We start from the raw sequence: 18,851 nt of genomic DNA on the forward strand, positions 1-18,851 counted from the left end.
CCCATGGGGCTGGCTCCCGGTGGCTCTGTCGTCTTCCGGAGATCCGCCCGGTGGAGCAGCCTGCGAGTCGGCCCGAGCGGAATCTCTGGGACGACCGGTGTCGCTCGGGGCACAGCCCCCAGCCATCCTCCTTCTCCAGGAGCCAGTGTCCAGCTCCCCGACCCCCGTCTGAGCTGCATGGACATTAAAGCTGTCCTTTGGAGGGCAGCCCGCATCAGTGCAAGCGAGTTGAATGATGTGTCCGGCGAGTTTGCATCTGTCACGCTGTCCTTGAATGCCACCCTCTCTCCTTGGTCTTTGCAGGGGCTGTGCTTTCTTCCTGGCACACCCTGTCCTCTCCCCCCCGCCCCCCACTATCAAGAAATTAAAATCCGGCTCACCTTGCACCTCCTGACGGCCGCCCATCTAGGTACCCACGGCCCCTGGGGTTCCACCCGGCAGAATAGAATAGAAATTGCCTGTTTACGGGTCTATCTCCCCCCACCTGGGGGTGCGTCTTGTTCACTCGTGAATGTCCCATGCCTGGCACAAGGTTTGTTCAATATTGTGAAGACTCTGGGGCCAGAAGTCCCAGATTCCAATCCTGGCTCTGCCGTTTTCTGGCTGTATGACCTTGGACAAGTTTCTTAACCTCTCTGTGCCAATTTTTCTCATTTGAAAAATGGGGATGATAAGAGTACCTTATCACAGCAGCCTGAAACACCACAGTCACCATTCAATAAACGGGAGCCTCTTTTTTTTTTTTTTTTTTTTTTGAGGAAGATTAGCCCTGAGCTAACTACTGCCAATCCTCCTCTTTTTGCTGAGGAAGACTGGCCCTGAGCTCACATCCGTGCCCATCTTCCTCTACTTTATATGTGGGACGCCTACCACAGCATGGCTTGACAAGAGGTGCCATGTCCGCACTCGGGATCCAAACCGGCGAATCCCAAGGCTGCTGAAGTGGAACCTGCACACTTAACTGCTGCGTCACCGGGCCGGCCCCCAGGAGCCATTTTTTATGAGAGTGACAGAGCTGCCGGGGGAAGATGGCAGAGTTAGCGAGATTCTTCTTACGGGCTGTTGCTGAGTCTCTAATAGCCGATAAAGGATGGAAGGGCTTTCATATATTTTTTATTTTAAATCACACAATAATGACATAAAAATTTTCCATCACAAAAATAGAAACAGGACTGCAAAAACTAAAGCTCTCTGTCACCCTTCTTTCATCCCGGTCTCAGCTTTGCCCTGCATTCTGGTTTCTGTACCCCAAACTTTGTGTTGAAAGCCCCCGTCATTTCATCATGCACATGGATGCTGGTCCCGAGGGTCAGTCATTGGGACCACTTGTGGCGGGGGCGACTTCTTCCCGTCGTGTGATGTCCGGGGCCTCAGCTGGGACGCTGGGGCCACTCTCTTTCTCCTGTGTATTTACCGTCACCTATGTGTCCCCTAGAAAAGATACAGTATCTGTTTTGTTTTCGAAGTGGATACATTTCTAATCTTTTTTCTTTTTTTAATTATGTTAAAATACACATAAGGTAAAATTTGCCGTCTTAACCACTTCTAAGCGTATGGCTCAGCGGCATTAAATGTATTCATGTCGTGCAACCAGCCCCGCCACCCATCCCTGTAACTCTTTTCATCTTGTAAATCTGAAACTCTGTCCCCGTAAAACACGAACTCCCCCTTCTCTCGGCCCCCCAGGCCCTGCCAACCACCCTTTTGATCCACTGTCGTTTTTTATTTACAATTTCTCATTGGTTGCTGACATTGCTGCAACTAGCTGATGGCTTTAAAAACATGGTTGTAACTTTTTATTTTGAAATAATTTGAGACCCACAGAGAAGTTGCAAAAAGAGGACAGAGCGTCCTTCCCGGAGCCTCCCTCGGGGTTGGCGTCTTACGTAACCTGGTGCATTTCCTGAAACCGGGACATCAACATTGTTGGAGTCCTAGTCACTAAGGATCTGCGGATCTTACTCAGATTTAAGCAGTTTTGCCCCTCAGGGTTTTTTTTTCTGGTCCAGAATCCAATCCAAGGCCCCAGAAGGCCTGTGGTCACCGCCCCCAACCCCCAGTCTATGATGGATCCTCATTCTTTGTCTTCCGTGGTCTCGACAAACTAAAATACACTGGTCAGTTATTTGGTAAAAAAATCCCTGGATTTGAGTTTGATGTTTCCTCCTGGTCACATCGAGGCCGTGCATTTTGGAGCAAGAATATCACAGAAGTGACGTCGTGTCCTTCTCAGAGCTGTGTATTGGGGGGCACGTGAGGTTGACGTCACTGGGGATGCTGACCTCAATCGCTGGGTTAAGGTCCCATTGGCCACATTTTTCCACTACAAAGTTACCATTTTCCCCTTTGTAATTAGCGTCTCCGCAGGAGATTTTTTTAATTACAAAGCATCTCCACATGAGACACTTTGAGACTATGCAATATCCTGTATTCCATCCATTTTTTCTCACCCACGAATTCCATTATCATTGTTGCTTCCTTCTCTCCTCCCTTGCTGGCTTCCTTCTTTCTGACACATACATTTCACAGCAGGCCTGTGCCACGTAATACTGGTGCATGTCCCAGTGATACAAAAAAGCGACTTAAAAAAAAAATCTCTACGGGGCCGGCCCCGTGGCCGAGTGGTTAAGTTTGCGCGCTCCGCTGCAGGCGGCCCAGTGTTTCGTTGGTTCGAATCCTGGGTGCGGACATGGCACTGCTCATCAAACCACGCTGAGGCAGCGTCCCACATGCCACAACTAGAAGGACCCACAACGAAGAATATACAGCTATGTACCGGGGGGCTTTGGGGAGAAAAAGGAAAAAATAAAATCTTTAAAAAATCATCTGGAATTAAAAAAAAATCTCTTTTCTCAAATGGGTACAGTCATGTGTTGTTTAATGATGGGGATACGTTCTGAGAAATGTGTTGTCAGGCAGTTTCGTTGTGCGAACATCGTAAAGTGAATTTACACAGCCCTAGATGGTGTAGCCAACTGCACCCCTGGGCTACATGGTGCTAATCTTATGGGACCACCGTTGTGTATGCAGTTGGTCATTGACCGAATCGTTGTTACGCGGTGCGCAGCCATAACTGCAACCCAGACAGACGTCTAACTGGTTACGCATGAAGGGTTGCGATGAGCCAATGAACGTGGCCTGACTTTTCCAAGACAGAGTGGATTCAAGTGCAAACTGAAGGAGGGTAGTGGACCTCAATTTTGTGGAAAATTGCATTTCTTCTGGCTCGTGGGTACCTGGTCCTAAAGGTTTAAATGTGCGTGTGCTGAGCGATCGATTAGAAATTGGACCCGAGCTGTCTGTGGCTGGAAATCTTAGTTGAGCTGAACCAACTTGAGAAACAGGCCACTGACATTTCACGGTGGCTTTGTGACTGGTATTTTGTTGGATTTTCTTATGACTTCCGGGACAATTTCAGACGATTCTTACAAGTTACCTAGGTAGATAATCCTGTCCTTTGCGATAATGAAAGCTCCGTCTTTTTTCTTTTCCACCTCTGTGCCTCGTTTCTTGTCCTTGTCTTATTGCATTGGCTGAGGTTGTGAATATCGGATGGAATGAGTGTTACGATAATGGGCATTCCTTCTCTTGCTTCTGCATTCAGCGGACACGTTCCTAAATCAAGGATTGGCCATCTATGGCCTGTGGGTGAAATCCAGTCCACCACCTGTTTTTGCAAATGAAGATTTATTGAAACACAGCCGCACCCATTCGTTTTCTCTGCGGCTGCTCTTGTGCTGCAGCGGCCCAGAAGACGAGCTGCAACAGAGACCTTCCGGAAAGAGCAAAATATTTCTATCGGGTTCTTTACAGAAAAAAAGCTTTGCCAACTTCTGTTCTAAAGTTTCCGCATTATCAAATGACTATATCAAGTTGTGACACAGTTGTGTTTTTTTTTTAATCAAATGTTTGGGGCTGATATTTCTTCCCTTTCCCATTGATAGATTTATTATTTGATTATTCCAGATTTATGAAAGTGATATAATGGTATCATGGACACCACATCCTTCTACCCAACTTAAAAAGTAAAACACCACACATGTCGTTGAATTGACCTATGTACCCTTTGCTGAGCGCATCCCCTTTCCACTCACCAGAGGGAACAATTACCCTGAATTTGATGTTTTTCTAGCATTTTATAATTTTTTCTCTTGCATTTGAGTTAATTTGGTGTGTGGTGTGAAGTAGGGCTCCCACTTCACCGTTTTGCACGTGGATATCCAGCCGTTCCAGCCCCACTGGGGGAAGCGACTATTTCCCCTTCATTGAATGGTCTTGGCATCCTTGTCAAAAACCACTTGTTCACAGTTGTATGGGTTTATTTCTGGAATCTCAATCCTGTGGCATTGATCTATACGTCTCTCCTTATGCAAGTATTACAGTGTGTTGATTACCGTAGCTTTGTGGGAATTTTTCAAATTGGGAAGCATGGGTCCTCCAAATTTATTGTCCCTTTTCAAGGTTTTGACTATTCAGGTCCCCCTGCAATTCCACGTGAATTTGTGGATCGATCTCACCATTTCTGCAAAAACATCTTTGGGATTTGGATAGGGTTTGCATTGAATCTTTAGATTGCTTTAGGTAGCGTTGCCGTATAGATAAGTTTTTATATACTTGCTGGTATGTGTTTGTCCCTAACATATATTTGCTTTATACGTTTCACTATGTTCTCTAACAGGATTACACTAACTTTTCTTCCTGTCGCCTGCTTGTTTTGTCTGGGGTATTTTAGATTCGTTCATGATCTTGTGCATAGTCCGCCTTGCTTTATGTTCACTGCTGTATAGTATTCCATTGTATGACTAAACCATAGTTCTTTATACATTCTCTTGCTGGTGGATGTTTAAGTTGGTTCCCATTTGTTTTTTATTTGTAGTGTATTATACATTGTATTTTTTTAATATAAATAATCCTACCACGGACACATGTATACGTATCTCCTTGGGCACATCAACAATCTCTGAGAGCTGTATCTCTAGGAGTGGAATAATTGACTCAAAGGGTTACGAACATCTTCGACTTACTAGATACCGTCAACTTGCTCTCCAAGGTAGCAACTTATTTGCACTTTAATTTGAGCAGATTTTCTAACGTTAAACCATCCTTGCATTCCATAACTCCTGCCCTGTTGAGCCACCACATCCTATTCTTTTAACGAGATGCCAGATTTGCATTGCTAGTATTTTCTTAGCCTTTTTGCATCCAGGCGCCTAAGTGGGATGTATTTATTTTCTTTTTTCTTGGATGGTCCTTCTACAGTTGGAGTACTTATCTGTTCCCCTCACCCACAAGCTGACATAGTTTATAAAAGACGCCAATCATTTTTTCATTGAAGATTTGGCAAACTCGCCTGAAAAACCATTTGAGAAGGTGCCTTGTATGGGGCATAGATCTTTGGCCATCATTTCCATATTTTCTAAGGTTATTCACTTTTTTTTGTATGACTCAGTTTGATTTTGATTTATTTTCTTAGATGTTTTTCTTTATCATTTTATACACTTAGTGGTAGAAAGTTGTCAATACATAGAATAAGCTTGTCCTTTAAAATACCCCCTCTGTAAGAGCGGTTGGCCCCCCCGTCATCCCTAATGTTATTTATTTGTGCTGCTTTCAGCCAAAGGTCTCCCTCTTTTGTGGATGTTTCCAAAGATCCAGCTTTTTATATTATGATTTTGCTGTTTTTCCCCTTTCATTAATTTCTGATTTTCTTAACAATGTTTTTCCCTTGACTTTCCTTGGGTTTGTTCTTTTTGTAGATAGTTGAGCTGAAAGCTTAACTAGTTTACTTTCTGTTATTTTTCTCATAAGTTCCAATAAGGCTACGTATTTGCCTCTGAGGACATCCTTGGCTGCATCCCCCAGGCTTTCATGTGTGACATTCTCCTCATTCGCTGCTACGTGCTTTGTCATTCACCTGTGATTTCTCTTTAACTCATTATTTGTTTGAACACTTCCAGCTGCGTGGATTCAAGGAGCTATGTGGCATCATCGATTCATAATTTTATTTCATTGTGAGTGAAGTCGGGATGTCGAGCTTCCCTTTGTGGTCTAATTCATGGTCTGTTTTCACGATGGCTCTCATTTTTCATTTGTTGGGCACCAAGTCCTGCGAGTATCTATTTGATCAAGTTTGTCATTGCATTATTCACGTCCTCAAGATCCTTATTATTTTGTTGGCTTGGTCTTTCTGTTCCTGAGTTGGGCTCAGTCTCCCAGCACCCCTGGGGTTCTGTCCATTTCTCCTCGTGGGTGTTTTTGCTTTAAACATTTTAAAGTGATGTTCTTGGGGACAAAGTGTGTATTTAGGGTGTTGGCACACCCCAAGGGACTAGAACTCTCTGGCACCTGGCAGGTCCTTGGGGAGGGGAGGCGGGGCTCTAGGCTCTGGGATCTGCTCCCCCCCAGCCTGCAACTGCCGTGTGCAGCTGACGCTGTGAGCAGGTGGAGCTCACAGTTGCCTTGGACTCCGTCACTATGTCCGTGGGAAACAGGCCGACCTGGGCCCAGGCCCAGGTTCCACCACTGCCATCTGTGTGATCTTAAGTAAGAGACCCGGCCTCTCTGAGCCTCAGTTTTCCCCTCTGTCCATTGGTACCTTGTCAGAAGGATTAAATGAGATTGTGTGAGGCAAGCATACAGTAAGTGCTCAATAAATGGGGATGGATGTTACGGTATCCTGGACCCAAGGCAACTAGAGATGCTTGGAGTCTTGGTGGTCACGTCTGTGGGTTGAGGCAAGCCTTTAGGGCCTTCCTCTTCCAGGAAGTCTTCTGGTAAATCCCCACCTACTCCCAAGCATAGCCACAGAGCTGAACTACAGAGCTAAGGGTCACACATATTAACTTTCCCTGAAGATCCTCTTTGTCCAGCTTCCAACAAGGAGGGCAAAGTAGACCCTATTCCGATGCTTCAGCCTCAATGGGCTTGGGAGACCAGAGAAGGGAAGTACAGGATGCTGCCTTAGAGGGGCTTTTAGCACTGGGCTTTGAGGATTAAGTAGGAGTTCTCTGGGCAGCATAGCCTGTTGGTAAAGTCATGGATGATTCATGTAGGACCAGGCTTGGGTTAGAGTCTGACTTTTTGTCCCTTTTGTCCCAAAATCTGTTACTAAGATGAGGATCCCTTCCCTCTACTTCTTGAATTCAGAACTCAGAAGCTATTTAAATATGGTGCTGCTTCATCTTTCTCTTTCTTCACTGTCTGTCCTTTTCACCATCCCACAGGGGAGCGTGAGGGATTTTTCCCGTGCCAGCCCTGCTATTGCCCCCCACTGTCCCTCTCACTCGAGTCCAGTTCCTCCTTGGCTTCCCTGATACTCAAAATTTTCAAAAAACACCTTGATCTGTAGTTAATGTGTTTCCCCCACTTTTCTGGTTATTCATAGTCTCTCTTTTCTTGATTGTCCTTGCCTAATATTTATCTACTATTTGTGTTCTCAAAAAGGAGTTTTTAATTTTGTCAGTGCAAAACAACCACCTCAAAAACACCCAGTTAAGAGTTAATTCCCACTTTAATCTTTCTTTTTTTCTTTGGATTTATTCTATTCTTTTTTAGTTATTTGAATTGAAAGCTTGCTTTGTTTATTTTTTTAAGTTCACTTAGTTTCAGAATTTCTTGTTTCTTATCAACATGTTCAAGGCTATGCATTTTCCTCTGGGCACTTCTTTGGCTGCATCCCACAGGTTCCGTTACATAATGTACTATTTGGAGTGTTATTTGAAAACTTTATTTCTATACTGATTCCTTCTTTAAGCCATGACTTATTTAGAAATGTGTTTTAAAATCTCCCCTGTAGGCCTTTTCAGAGGAGGCTAACATAATTACAGAATCTACTCCCTGGGGTCAAGATCAGGTTATCTTATCTGATATTTGTTTCTCGGTCTTTGTGAAGATCTCCCTTGCTGATTTTTATAACTGTTCCACGTGTGTTTGGAATTTGGGGGTGGCAGATATGGGGTTTGAGAAATCTATTTGACTAAGCTTATTAATGGCGTCACATCTTCTATATACATATTTATTATTATTTTTTGCTGAGGAAGACTGGCCCTGAGCCCACATCCATGCCCATCTTCCTCTACTTTCTATGTGGGATGCCTGCCACAGCATGGCGTGCCGAGTGGTGCCATGTCCACACCTGGGATCTGAACCGGTGAACCCCGGGCCGCCGAAGTGGAACATGCGCACTTAACCACTGCGCCACTGGGCCGGCCCCTATATTTATTTTTGATTACTGGGTCTCATGGTTTCTGAAAGGAGTGGCCCACTTTTTCCTAGGCTGGGCCCCCACCCTCACTAAGACCCACCCCTTCTCGTCCCTGGAGCTTCTCTGTGACCATGGGGCCATCTTTCATCCCATTTCTTGCTCTTGTGGGGGCCTGCCATGCCAAACAGGGAAGGGACTGGGGCAAGGGTGTAGACGCAGAACTGCTCACCCTCCATCCCCTGGGGTCTGACTCCGGCTCAGAGTAGGGGCCACTCCTTGGGGGGCCCAGAGCATTGGGAAGAAATGGTGCTCCCAACCCAGTGGACTCAGCTCGATCACCGGCCCTTCTGCAGAAGCCAGCCCAGCATCTGGGGGCTGTGGATGAGACTGACCCGGACACAAACCCCAGCTCCACGCCAGACTCATCAGGGACTGAGTTGGTGCCTGCCCCTCTCTGAGCCTCAGTTTCCTCATCTGTAAGTTGGGCCGATGACTCTCATCTCAGAGACCCATCCCATGTGACACTCAGTGATCACTACTCTCAACGAGAATGCGAAGTGGCCACTGCAGGTCCAGGGCTGGGCTTCTGGGTTCACATCTCAGCATGGCCCTGTAGACGCTGTGTGCTCTTGGACAAGCAACACCACCTCTCTGAGCCCCACTCCTCCTCGGACCGTTTACACAACAGAAACGGGAACACACTGGCTCTCGGGGCCCCCGCCCGCCCCTGGGGGATGGGACCGGACGACACAGGACGGACGGCGGGGGGCACGACAAAGACACCACCACTGGCCGGATTCGGACGATGTTCCTTTAATACAAATTCGATATATCTACATACACAGGTGGGACCCAGCTGCTTCCGTCTGGATAAGCAGCGTTGAAAGCAACGGCAGACCCGTTCTCGTACAAACAGAAAAACTCACTTGGGGGTGGTGGGGGGGAACCCATCCTTCTGTTTCTGCCCCCAAACTGCCCCACAGTCCCAGGGGGGATGGGGGTCCCTGATCCGGGGCAGCTGGTTGGTTCGGTCCTCTTCCTCGCGGGCGGGGGGTCGCGGCCATCTCCACCGTGGCAGCGCCCGTCCCGCGGGGTTCAAACCCAACGCTGGTGGGCCCCAGTCCCCCCGCTGCCCCACCCTCCCCACTGTCCTTGATATGTCTCAGAATGTAATTTAAAAAAAAAAAAAAAAAAAAGGAAGAAAAGAAACCGGGAGCAAAAGGACGTCTTCTTCTCGAGTGAAGCCCACGGAAAAAGAAGATGGGGCGGCCGCCGCCCTGCGCACCTGCAGCCACGGCCACCACGTCCGCCTACGGTGAAAAAATAACCTGTCTGTGAACAGGACAGGAATAAGCCAAGGTTTTCTGTTTAAATTCATGGACTGGCAAGTCTCTGGTTTTGTTTTTTTTTTTCCTCTTTGTTTCTTCTTTTAAAAAAAAATCGAAAAAAATACACTATTTAAAAAAAGAAAAGAAAAGTCACTGGATACGGTTACACCGAGTTTGAAAAGAAAGTTGACTTCTGCGCGCCGCCCCCCCGCCCCCCAGCCCGGTGCCCCCCTGGGGGCTGCAGGGCGGGAGGGCTCCCCGGAGGAGGCGGAGGGGCCCGGGTCACGGACCCCCACCCGCCTCTGGTTCTGGGGAGGACCCCTGTTTGTCACCATCCCGCCACCCCCCCACCCCGGAATCTCTCGTTTTGGAATCGGAAGGAAAAGAGGAATGTGGCAAGTATCTGAAGGCGGCCACTGGCGTCCTGGGAGGTCGCTGGGGGCCGCACGCGGTGGGGCCGGAGGGGCCGCGTCGTTCCCAGAGACCCTGAAGAAACGAGGCCGCCACCGCCTCCCGCCCTGGCCGCCAGGGGTCCGGGCCTCTGGGGGCCCACCCGGCGCGGGCAGACGCATCCGGGGCCGGTGGAGTCGGGCCGGGGGCGAGCATGGCTTTAGGTTGCATAGTGATCGAAGCTTCCGAGATACTCCAGGGCCGCCTGGTAGCAGAACTGGTACTCGTCCTGCAGGACGGGACGGGAACCCGGGCTCAGTCAGCGCCTCCGCTGCCCTGAAGCTCCCCATGGCTCCCCCTTGCCCTTCCGGAATGTTCTCTCCTCATCTTTTAAGACATGGCTGCTCAGCCGTCCCCTCCACCTGCCATCTCTCCCTGGGGGCCCCTATGTCTCCCTAGAGACAGGAGAGTTTGGAGGACGTTGTTAAAATGCCCAACAGGAACGCGGGCGCAGGGAGGTCCCTCCCCACTCCGGGCCTCGCCTCCCCCATCTGGGGACCGCTGGGACTTCAGGATGTGCGGCCCGTGCCAGGCTCCCAGCTGAGCCGTGAGCTTGCTGAGACTTTGGGACCCCGACGGACCCCTCTCTGTCCACTCCGAGGGATGCTTCTCGGCTCTGGACTTGCACCTACTGTTTTTTTTCTTTTGAGGAAGATTAGCCCTGAGCTAAAATCTGCTGCCAATCCACTTTTTTTTTTTTTTTAGGGAGAAGGAAGACTGGCCCTGAGCTAACATTCATGCCCATCTTCCTCTACTTTACATGTGGGACGACGCCTACCACAGCATGGCGTGCCAAGCAGTGCCATGTCTGCACCCGGGATCCAAACCGGCGAGCCCCGGGCCGCCAAAGTGGAACGTGTGCACTAACCACTGCGCCATCGGGCTGGCCCCAACGTCTACTCCTGCGTCCAAAGGGTTGACTGGTTCCAGGACCTTGCACCCACAACAACCCAGAGACTCGAGGGTGGCTGTGCCCCCCTCACAGAGGGGGAGACCGAGGCTCGGGCTGCGTGTCCCCTGCCGCGTCCTCACCTCCGTCTGCACCATGGCCGGCCTCTGGGTCCGCAGCATCTTCACGGTCTGGAAGATGTCCACCACGCCTTCGTAGCGCATCCGCTCCAGCACGATGCTGAGCGTGATGAAGACACCGGTCCTGCCCACACCGGCACTGTGCGGGGAGCAGGGCAGGTCAGGGGCGGGCGCTCCGCAGCCCCGATTTGACGGCCTGGTCCCCCCGGGATGAAAAGAGCCCGAACTGGGACTCGTGGGGGGGCAGCTCACCTGCAGTGGACGGAGATGGGGCCGTCCTGGCCGAACTGCTCCTTGGTTTTGTGCACTTGGCCGATGAAGTCGATGAAGCCCTCCCCCGACTTTGGCACGCCCTGTTCCGGCCAGTCCGTGAACTGGAACTGCCGGACCGTCCGGGACTGGCCGTCCTGGAGCGGAGAGGGACCCTCAGCGAGGTCACCGCGGCCCTCTGCTCCCGCCAGCCTCCAACCCCATCCTCCAACCTCCCGTCCCATCCGCCGTCCAGCCGACGACTCATTGTCCTTCCCCAGCGAATGGCGCCATCTTGCACTGAGACACTCCTGTGTCACCTTCACCACCCAAGGATGCCAACGTCCTCCGCCACCGCCGCCTTCTGCCTTCACCATCTTACACGGCCACTGTCCACCTCCCACCCGCCATGGCCCCTCTTTCCACATCTCCAATCCCATCCACCAGACCCACTGTGACATCCAACACCACCATTCTCTGCCATCCTCCATGCTTTGTCAACCCACAGAGCACCCAACTGCCCTCCTCGGTCCCATTCTCCGTGTCCATGATCCTCTGTCATCCCCCACTCTGCATCAACCCAGCAGAATACCATCACCCTCCATCCTTTACCATCCAACAGCGCCATCTTCCATCCGTCACCACTGACTACTCGTCATCTTCTACCAGCCAACAGCGCTATCAGCGCTCATCCTTCATCACTCAATGGCGCCATCTTCCATCCGTCACCACTGACTACTCATCATCCTCTTTCCCCTAAAAGTGCCACCTAATGCCATTACCTCCTCACTTTACCATCCTGCACTGATAATTCATTATCCTTGATCACCCAATGATGGCCCCTTCCACTGACTTTCTCCATCCCCCTCCACTCAACCATCCTTCTCTCCAATCCTATCTTCCCACTCCCCAGCGGTGCCATCCAACATCTTCGCTCTCTGCCACCTTCCATCCATCACCACCCAATGGCGCCACTTTCCACAACCCATCACTAGTCACTCAACGCTCTTCACCATCGGAGGGCGGCATCTTCCACGACATCCTCTATCCTCCTTTACCCCTCATCCCAACTTCCCAATCACATTCTCTGCATCAAAACGGGGCCATTTAGTGACACCAGCCTACCTCGACTGTCTCCATCCTCCACCACCTAACGCTTCCCTTCTCGAATCCCGTCTTCCTTTACCCTGACCGTCAATAGCACTACTACCATTGATCACTGAACGTTCATGGTTCTTGCCAGTCAAAGTCATTCTCCGTTGACTGTCTCCATCCCTCGCTGGCCAACCATCTTCCTATTTTCCACTGACTCCCCAATCCCACATTCCACCAATCCGACCGCACCATCTCGCACCACCCAATGATGCTGTTTGTTCGACCGGCTTCACCACCCACGGGCGACACCTTGACCCACATTCCCCACCCCCCATCATCCTACCCCCAAATTCTCCAACACCTCTTCCACCACTAACTGATCTTCTGTCGCCCAATAGGGCCACCGGCCACTGTCAGTCTTCACCAGTTGCCATCTGACACGTGCTCTCCTCCCACCACCCACCACCGCCATCCTCCCTTGGGTCTTCACCCGCCAACACCATCCACTCTCCATTCTCATCTCTCCCCACCCAATGGCGCCAATTCCCCGCCACCTGACTCCCACCGTGCGCCACCTTCCACAGCTCCGGTCTCCACCACGTGGCACCAGCAATCTGTCCAAACTCCCCCACCCTGTTTTCAGCCCTCCAACTTTATCCTCCACGAGTTGCTGCTTCCAGGAGGACGCCCCACTCACTCCCTTTTACAGGACAGTCTTGGGTCATGTCTCCAGTGAGCGATGCTTCACACGCTCCAATGGGGACACGATGGGGTCAGCACAGGGACACGGTCCTCTCTTCCACCCATTTGGTGGCAGGAGTGGTCACCCAACTGGTCAACGCATTCTTCTTCCTCCCAACCCACGATGCTTATTCCTGCCCCTGGGCCTTTGCATCTCCCCCCAACTAGGGAAGCTCTCTCCAGCAGCCCATAGAGTCCAGCCTGGGTTCCAGTCCCTCCCAGGAACGTGTCCCCACACTCACCCGGGCGTCTGTGACCTTGAACTCCCGCAGGATGTACTGCGGCATGTTATACTCCGCCATCGGATCCACCACAAAGTACTGATAGCGGGCGGAGCGTTCGGCTGGCCAGTACTGGTGACACTTTTCCTGTCGAGGACACGGCGGCGGCGGTGGTCAGCCCCGCCCGGGCCCCGCCGGGCCCCCGCCCACCCTCCGCGGCCCCCGGCTCACCCGGCCCATCTCGCGCAGCTTGGTGAGCATCACGACGATGGTGGAGTTGTTTTCCCACAGCATGCGCCAGAAGTCCTCCGTGGTCTCCGCCAGCGGCCCCTGCGTCGCAATGTAGGCCTTCTGCTGCCTGCGGGGGGTGGGGGGGGCGCCATGTGAGTCCAGGGCCGGCGGGGACACTGAGGCCCGGGAACAGACGCTGCCCGGCGGCTCAGGACTAAACCAGGACTCCCCGTTAGCCGCCTGCTGACTCCTCCTGCCTTCCTCCTCCACCTCCCTCGAGGGCCCTTAGAATACCGTCAGCTGCTTGCACAGCCCAAGTTCTGAATGTTGAGCAGCATCCCTGACCTCTAACCAATAGATACCCGTAGTGGCCACCCCCCCACTCACATCACGACCATGAAAAATGTCCCAAAGTTGCTAAATTTCATAAGCGGCAGAACTGCCCAAATGGAGCACCACTGATGCACAACAACACATGGAACCACGTTACGGACAGAAGCCATCAGTTAAATACACGTCTAAAGAGTCCCTCCGCCTCACTGTGATGCCCGGGGCTGGCAGTGTCTGTCCAGCTCTGTCTCCCACACTAGACCGGAGGCCCCTTGTGGTGGGGAGAGGGGGGGTGAGGGGGCCGGGGCCCCAGCATCGCTGGGCAGAGGGGAAGCACCTGTAGCCATCGATGAAGCTGGCGTTGATGTAGTCGGAGCCCTCCACACCCCGGATGGGCTGCAGGCAGACCCGCGTGCTCTCGTAGGGCATGATGTTAACCAGGCGGTTCTTGAACTTGTTACAAGGCAGATTGGCACTGATGAAGCGGGACGTGTGGGCTTTCGAGTTGGCCAGCCGCTGTGTGGACGAGGAGGTGGGGGCCGTGGTCAGCGCAGCCCCCACAGCAGGCCTGCTCTCTCTGGGGATGGGCAGGGCTGGGTGTTTTCAGCCCGAGCACCAACAGTTGAATGGCACACGGAGAAATGCCAACCCCACCACCACCCTCTGGCCCCCATCGCCAGGGGGCCACTCTGGCCTCCAGCTCGTCGTCGCCCTCTTGCACCTTGAACTCGAGCTCCATGCCGGTGACGTGCTCGCCCGGCTCCACCTGGGCCAGCTTCTGGATGTAGGCATAGAGGCTGCGGGCGGGCACCTCCGTGTTGCCGCAGCCCACCGCCTCCAGCAGGGCCTCGTGGATGAAGCTGTACTGGTCCTCGGTCTGCACCATGTAGTTGCGCTGGGACCGCATGAGCGTCACGTGGCCGTACACGTCCACTGTCTTCTCTGGTTTGATGCGCTCCAGCATGGCGTCGATGACGATGAAGCAGCCGGTGCGGCCCACGCCGGCGCTGCGAGGACAGAGGTGGCGATCAGGGGCCCCCGGGGGAGGGACGGGCTGTGGGGCAGGGGCGAGGCGCAAGGCAGTGCGTGGCATGGGGGAGGGGGTGAGGTGTGTGGGTGGGGTGAGGGGTGGGGTGTGGGGGCCGGACCCAGGGTAGGCAGGGTGTAGTGGGGTATGGGGCGTGGCCAGGGGCGGGGCATGGGTGGGACATGGGCATGGCAGAGCGAGGGGCAGGGCATAGTGTGGGGCTGGGCATGGGGGACGGGGCCAGGCCAGGGTATGGGCGGGGCCTGGCAGGGGAGCAGGGCAGGCGCACCTGCAGTGGACCACAACAGGGGGCCCACGTAGGGCAGGCTGTGGGGAGGGGTGGTGTAGGGGCAGGGCTCGGGGCACGGCGTGGCAAGGGTGAGGGTGGGCGTGGGGATGGCCAGGCCTGGGGCCGAGTGCAGTAGGCGGGGCTCGGGCAGGGGCAGGGCCAGACCAGGGCAGGACAGGGTGCAGTGAGCTGGGCTGGCTGAGCATCAGGGGCGGGGCCACGGCCGGGCCTGGGCGGGGAAGGAGGGCCAGGGAGCAGGGCCAGGGGCAGAGCGGGGTGCTGGGGGCGGGGCCATGGCCAGGCGTGGGCTGGGGAGCAGGGCCAGGGCTGGGGTATGGGTGGGGCCTGGCAGGGGAGCAGGGCAGGCTGTGGGGAGGGCTGGGGCAGGGGCAGGGCTTCAGGCACGGCATGGCAAGCGCGGGGCTGGGGACGGGACAGGCCTGGGGCCCGGTGCAGGGGTGGGGGCTGGAGCTGGGGGCGGGGCTAGACCAGGGCGGGGCCAGGTGCAGTGGGCGGGGCAGGGTCGGGGTGGTGGGCGGGGCTGGAGCTGGGGGCGGGGCCAGGCTGCGCATAGGGGGCGGGGCTGGGTGCTGGGGGTGGGGCCAGGCCGGGGCGGGCCTGACGGGCTCACCTGCAGTGGACCACGACCGGGCCGGCATCAGGCGGGTTGCAGGTCTTGACTCTCCGCAGGAAAGCCAGGAACGGGGTCGGATACTCGGGCACCCCGTGGTCCGGCCACGCCGTGAACTGGAACTGGCGGACCTCACGTTTCTCGCTGGAGCCATTCTAGAGGCCATGGGGACACCGCCTGTCACTGTGGCTGCCACCCGCAGACAGAGGATGCCCGAATTCACGCCTCTGGACCGCCACGCCCCTGAGCGCCTGCCTCGGGGGCCCAGCTGCCTCCTGGACACAGGGCGGTCCACCTGGGGGTCTGTCCTAAACCCTCCCACTGCTCCACCTGGTCCAGCCCCATCATCCCCCATCCGGGCCAGAGCCCGACCTTGTGCAGGGAGAACGTCCGGACGCAGAACGTGGCCAGCTCAATGGTGTCCAGCAGCGTGACCTGGATGAAGCCGTAGGTCTCCGTGCCCCTGTGGGGCCAGTACTGGTCACATTTGATCTGCAGCGGGCGGGAGAACGGAGGTGAGCGTGGGCCGGGGCAGGCTGGGGTCCCGGGGTGGGGTGCAGGATCCAGGCCTCACCCGTGACTTCTCCTCCAGCCGGGTCATCATGACAATGGTGGCCGAGCGCTGCTCCCACACCATCCGCCAGAAGTCGCCGAAGGTCTCCGGGAGCGGGCCCTGCGTGGCGATATACGCGTTCTGCCGCCGGTAGCCATCAACGTAGTTGGCGTTGATGTAGTCGCTGCCCACGATGCCTGCGGCCAGGGCAGGAAGCCAGACATCAGTGGGGGTGCTCTGCCTGCCTGGCCCACCACCTCCAGGAAGCCCTCCTGGATTGGCCCAATCTGTCCCCAAGGAAATCTTCGTAGTTCTCCTCCTACTGCTATTTGGGGCCAGATCATTCTCTGTGGTGGGAGCTGTCACACCAGTATTGCAGAGTACTGAGTAGCAGCCCTGCCTTCCATCTTATAGATGCCACTAGCAGCCCCTCCCCCAAATCGGGACCACAAACACGTCCCCAGGTGTTACCAAACATGCTCTGGGCAAGAGAACCAGATGTAGAGGAACAGGAAGAAGGATGCTACGGACAGCAGCCATCAGTTAAATACATATCTGAAAATTCCCAGTGGCCTCTGGCTGCAGCGGAGCCAGAATCAGGCCTCAGTTTCCCCATCTGTCCCCTCGCTTGTCCATGCTGGCCACAACCCGCACCCAAGAGGGGGCATGGGGTCTGTGCGCCCTGTGGGGGAGGAGGAGGTGGCCCCGTGTGCTACCTTCGATGGGCTGGAGGATGACGCGGGAGTGGTCGTAGGCGATGACGTTGGCGTAGCGGTTCTTGGGCTTGTTCACTTCCAGGTTGGAATGCTCCCACGTGAACTGCTGGCCGGGGTCGATGGACTGCGGGGACAAGGGCGGCGGGAGGCGTCAGGGCACGCGGTGCCCACCAGGCCCGGGAGGGCGGGAGGTGGGGCCGGCTCACCTCGTACTCCTGGGAGAGCTTGAGGCTGTCGTTGGCCTTCAGCCGCTCCGTGTGCTCGGCCATGTCCGCGATGGGGATGGGCGGGTGGCTGAGCATGCCTGCGGGGAGAGCAGACCCCGCCGGCGTGGGACGGTCACTCGGGGGGCGGCCCCAGGGCCGGGGGCGGGGAGCTGTTCTACAGTGTGAGTCTGCGATGGACGAGCTGCGTTAGACGGGGTGGCGGGGGGCGGGGACCCCAGGCCCGCGTGGCGGAAGGTGGGGTGCTGGAGGCTGCAGCTCCCGGCCGGGTGAGCCCGACACCCTCGGCTCCCAGTGTCCACCCGCCCCGGTTCCCCCAACCCGGCTGGGGATGCAGGGCCGCCCCGGAGGACATCCAGCTCCTGGTGCCTGGTGGCAAGAAGCCGGCAGGTGACACAGAAAGGAAGGAGGAGATGCAGCCCGCTGGGTCTTCAGAAACATCGTCCCCGGGGTGGGAAGCGAGGTGGACACCCTTGTTGTCTCTTTTGGAACAGAGGGACCGAAAAGTCCCCTGCCAGGGAGAGTTGAGGGATGGGGGATGGGGGACACAGCGTGTGTGTGCACTGTGGGGAGGGGGGTCCCCATCTCTCTGTGCACCTGCTTGGGGCCGTGAGCCCAAGGGCTCCTTTTCTCATCTGGGATGGGGACGGGTGACCTCCCTATCCTGGAGCCCCGGGGGGCGGTGCTGGAGGGAGGAGGGGGGCCCTGGCTCTGTCTCCCCGAAACCTGGGTCTGCCAGGCCCCTCTCCTGTCCGGCGGGCCTGGTGGCTGCGCCCGGACTCGCAACCTCTCTGCAGCTCCATCGACCCCGAGCTAACTTAAACCGCCAGCTCCCAGCTTGAGCCGTTAACCATTAGTTAAGGGGAAGTTAAACCGTTAAAAGATGCCAGGCCGGCTGGTAAACAGCTGCCGCTCTGAGCCCCTCTGCGTGGCCCCTGCTGGGCCGGCTGTTCCCGAGCCCCCATCTGAGGGGTCTGACGCCGTGTCCGTCTGCCTGGAGGGCCCCCCCGCCCGGCACGCGGTGGCTCCTGTCCTACGGACGGAAGTGCCTGGCCTACATCCCTGCCCCAACCTCCCGCGGACACACCCGCGGCCGCCACCAGCGCCCCACACAGGGCCCGCCGGCTGGGACCCCCGCCCCCCCACCCTTCCCCCGGGGGGAAGCCAGCGCGGGACGGGCGGGCGAGAGAGGAGGCGGGATGGAGAGACCGAGGATGAGAACGAACGAGGGCGAAAGGAAGCTGAGAACAGAGACACAGAAACTAACTTTCAAAGTGAAACCCCGGCTCCCTGAGGGGGCTTCTGAGGCCCGAATCTGCAGAGACAGCAAACAATAAATAGATGAAAACACGCGGGACCCGCCCCCCGACCCCGTGCTGCGGGCGGCCAGCCAACGGACGCAAGGGGGGCAGAGCAGCTTCGATGACGAGGGACGCTGGCCTGAGTACCTATGGTCACTGCCATGTGTCCCAGTCCTGGTTTTTAGCCGTGACCTTGGGGAGACCCCAAAGCTTTGGGCTCTTCTTTCCACATG

General features: G+C 55.1%; 1 protein-coding gene across 1 annotated transcript in view; it reads right to left on the reverse strand.

Moving 5' to 3' along the window:
• Positions 1–9,563: 9,563 nt before the first annotated feature.
• The window catches only part of PTPRS (protein tyrosine phosphatase receptor type S), a 92,604-nt gene continuing 83,316 nt past the window's right edge, over positions 9,564–18,851 (reverse strand). The window contains exons 23-35 of the mRNA XM_070491775.1: positions 18,585–18,632; positions 17,300–17,397; positions 17,094–17,217; positions 16,399–16,574; positions 16,197–16,316; positions 15,825–15,979; positions 14,599–14,884; positions 14,215–14,393; positions 13,548–13,674; positions 13,338–13,463; positions 11,263–11,417; positions 11,014–11,149; positions 9,564–10,210 (exon numbers count right to left, since the gene is read on the reverse strand). Of these exons, the coding sequence (XP_070347876.1) occupies positions 10,142–10,210; positions 11,014–11,149; positions 11,263–11,417; positions 13,338–13,463; positions 13,548–13,674; positions 14,215–14,393; positions 14,599–14,884; positions 15,825–15,979; positions 16,197–16,316; positions 16,399–16,574; positions 17,094–17,217; positions 17,300–17,397; positions 18,585–18,632 (1,799 nt within the window). The 3' untranslated portion in view covers positions 9,564–10,141. The remainder of the gene's footprint in view (positions 10,211–11,013; positions 11,150–11,262; positions 11,418–13,337; positions 13,464–13,547; positions 13,675–14,214; positions 14,394–14,598; positions 14,885–15,824; positions 15,980–16,196; positions 16,317–16,398; positions 16,575–17,093; positions 17,218–17,299; positions 17,398–18,584; positions 18,633–18,851) is intronic.

The sequence above is a fragment of the Equus asinus genome, chromosome 20 (genome assembly GCF_041296235.1).
Source record: "Equus asinus isolate D_3611 breed Donkey chromosome 20, EquAss-T2T_v2, whole genome shotgun sequence".
Lineage (NCBI taxonomy): Eukaryota > Metazoa > Chordata > Mammalia > Perissodactyla > Equidae > Equus > Equus asinus.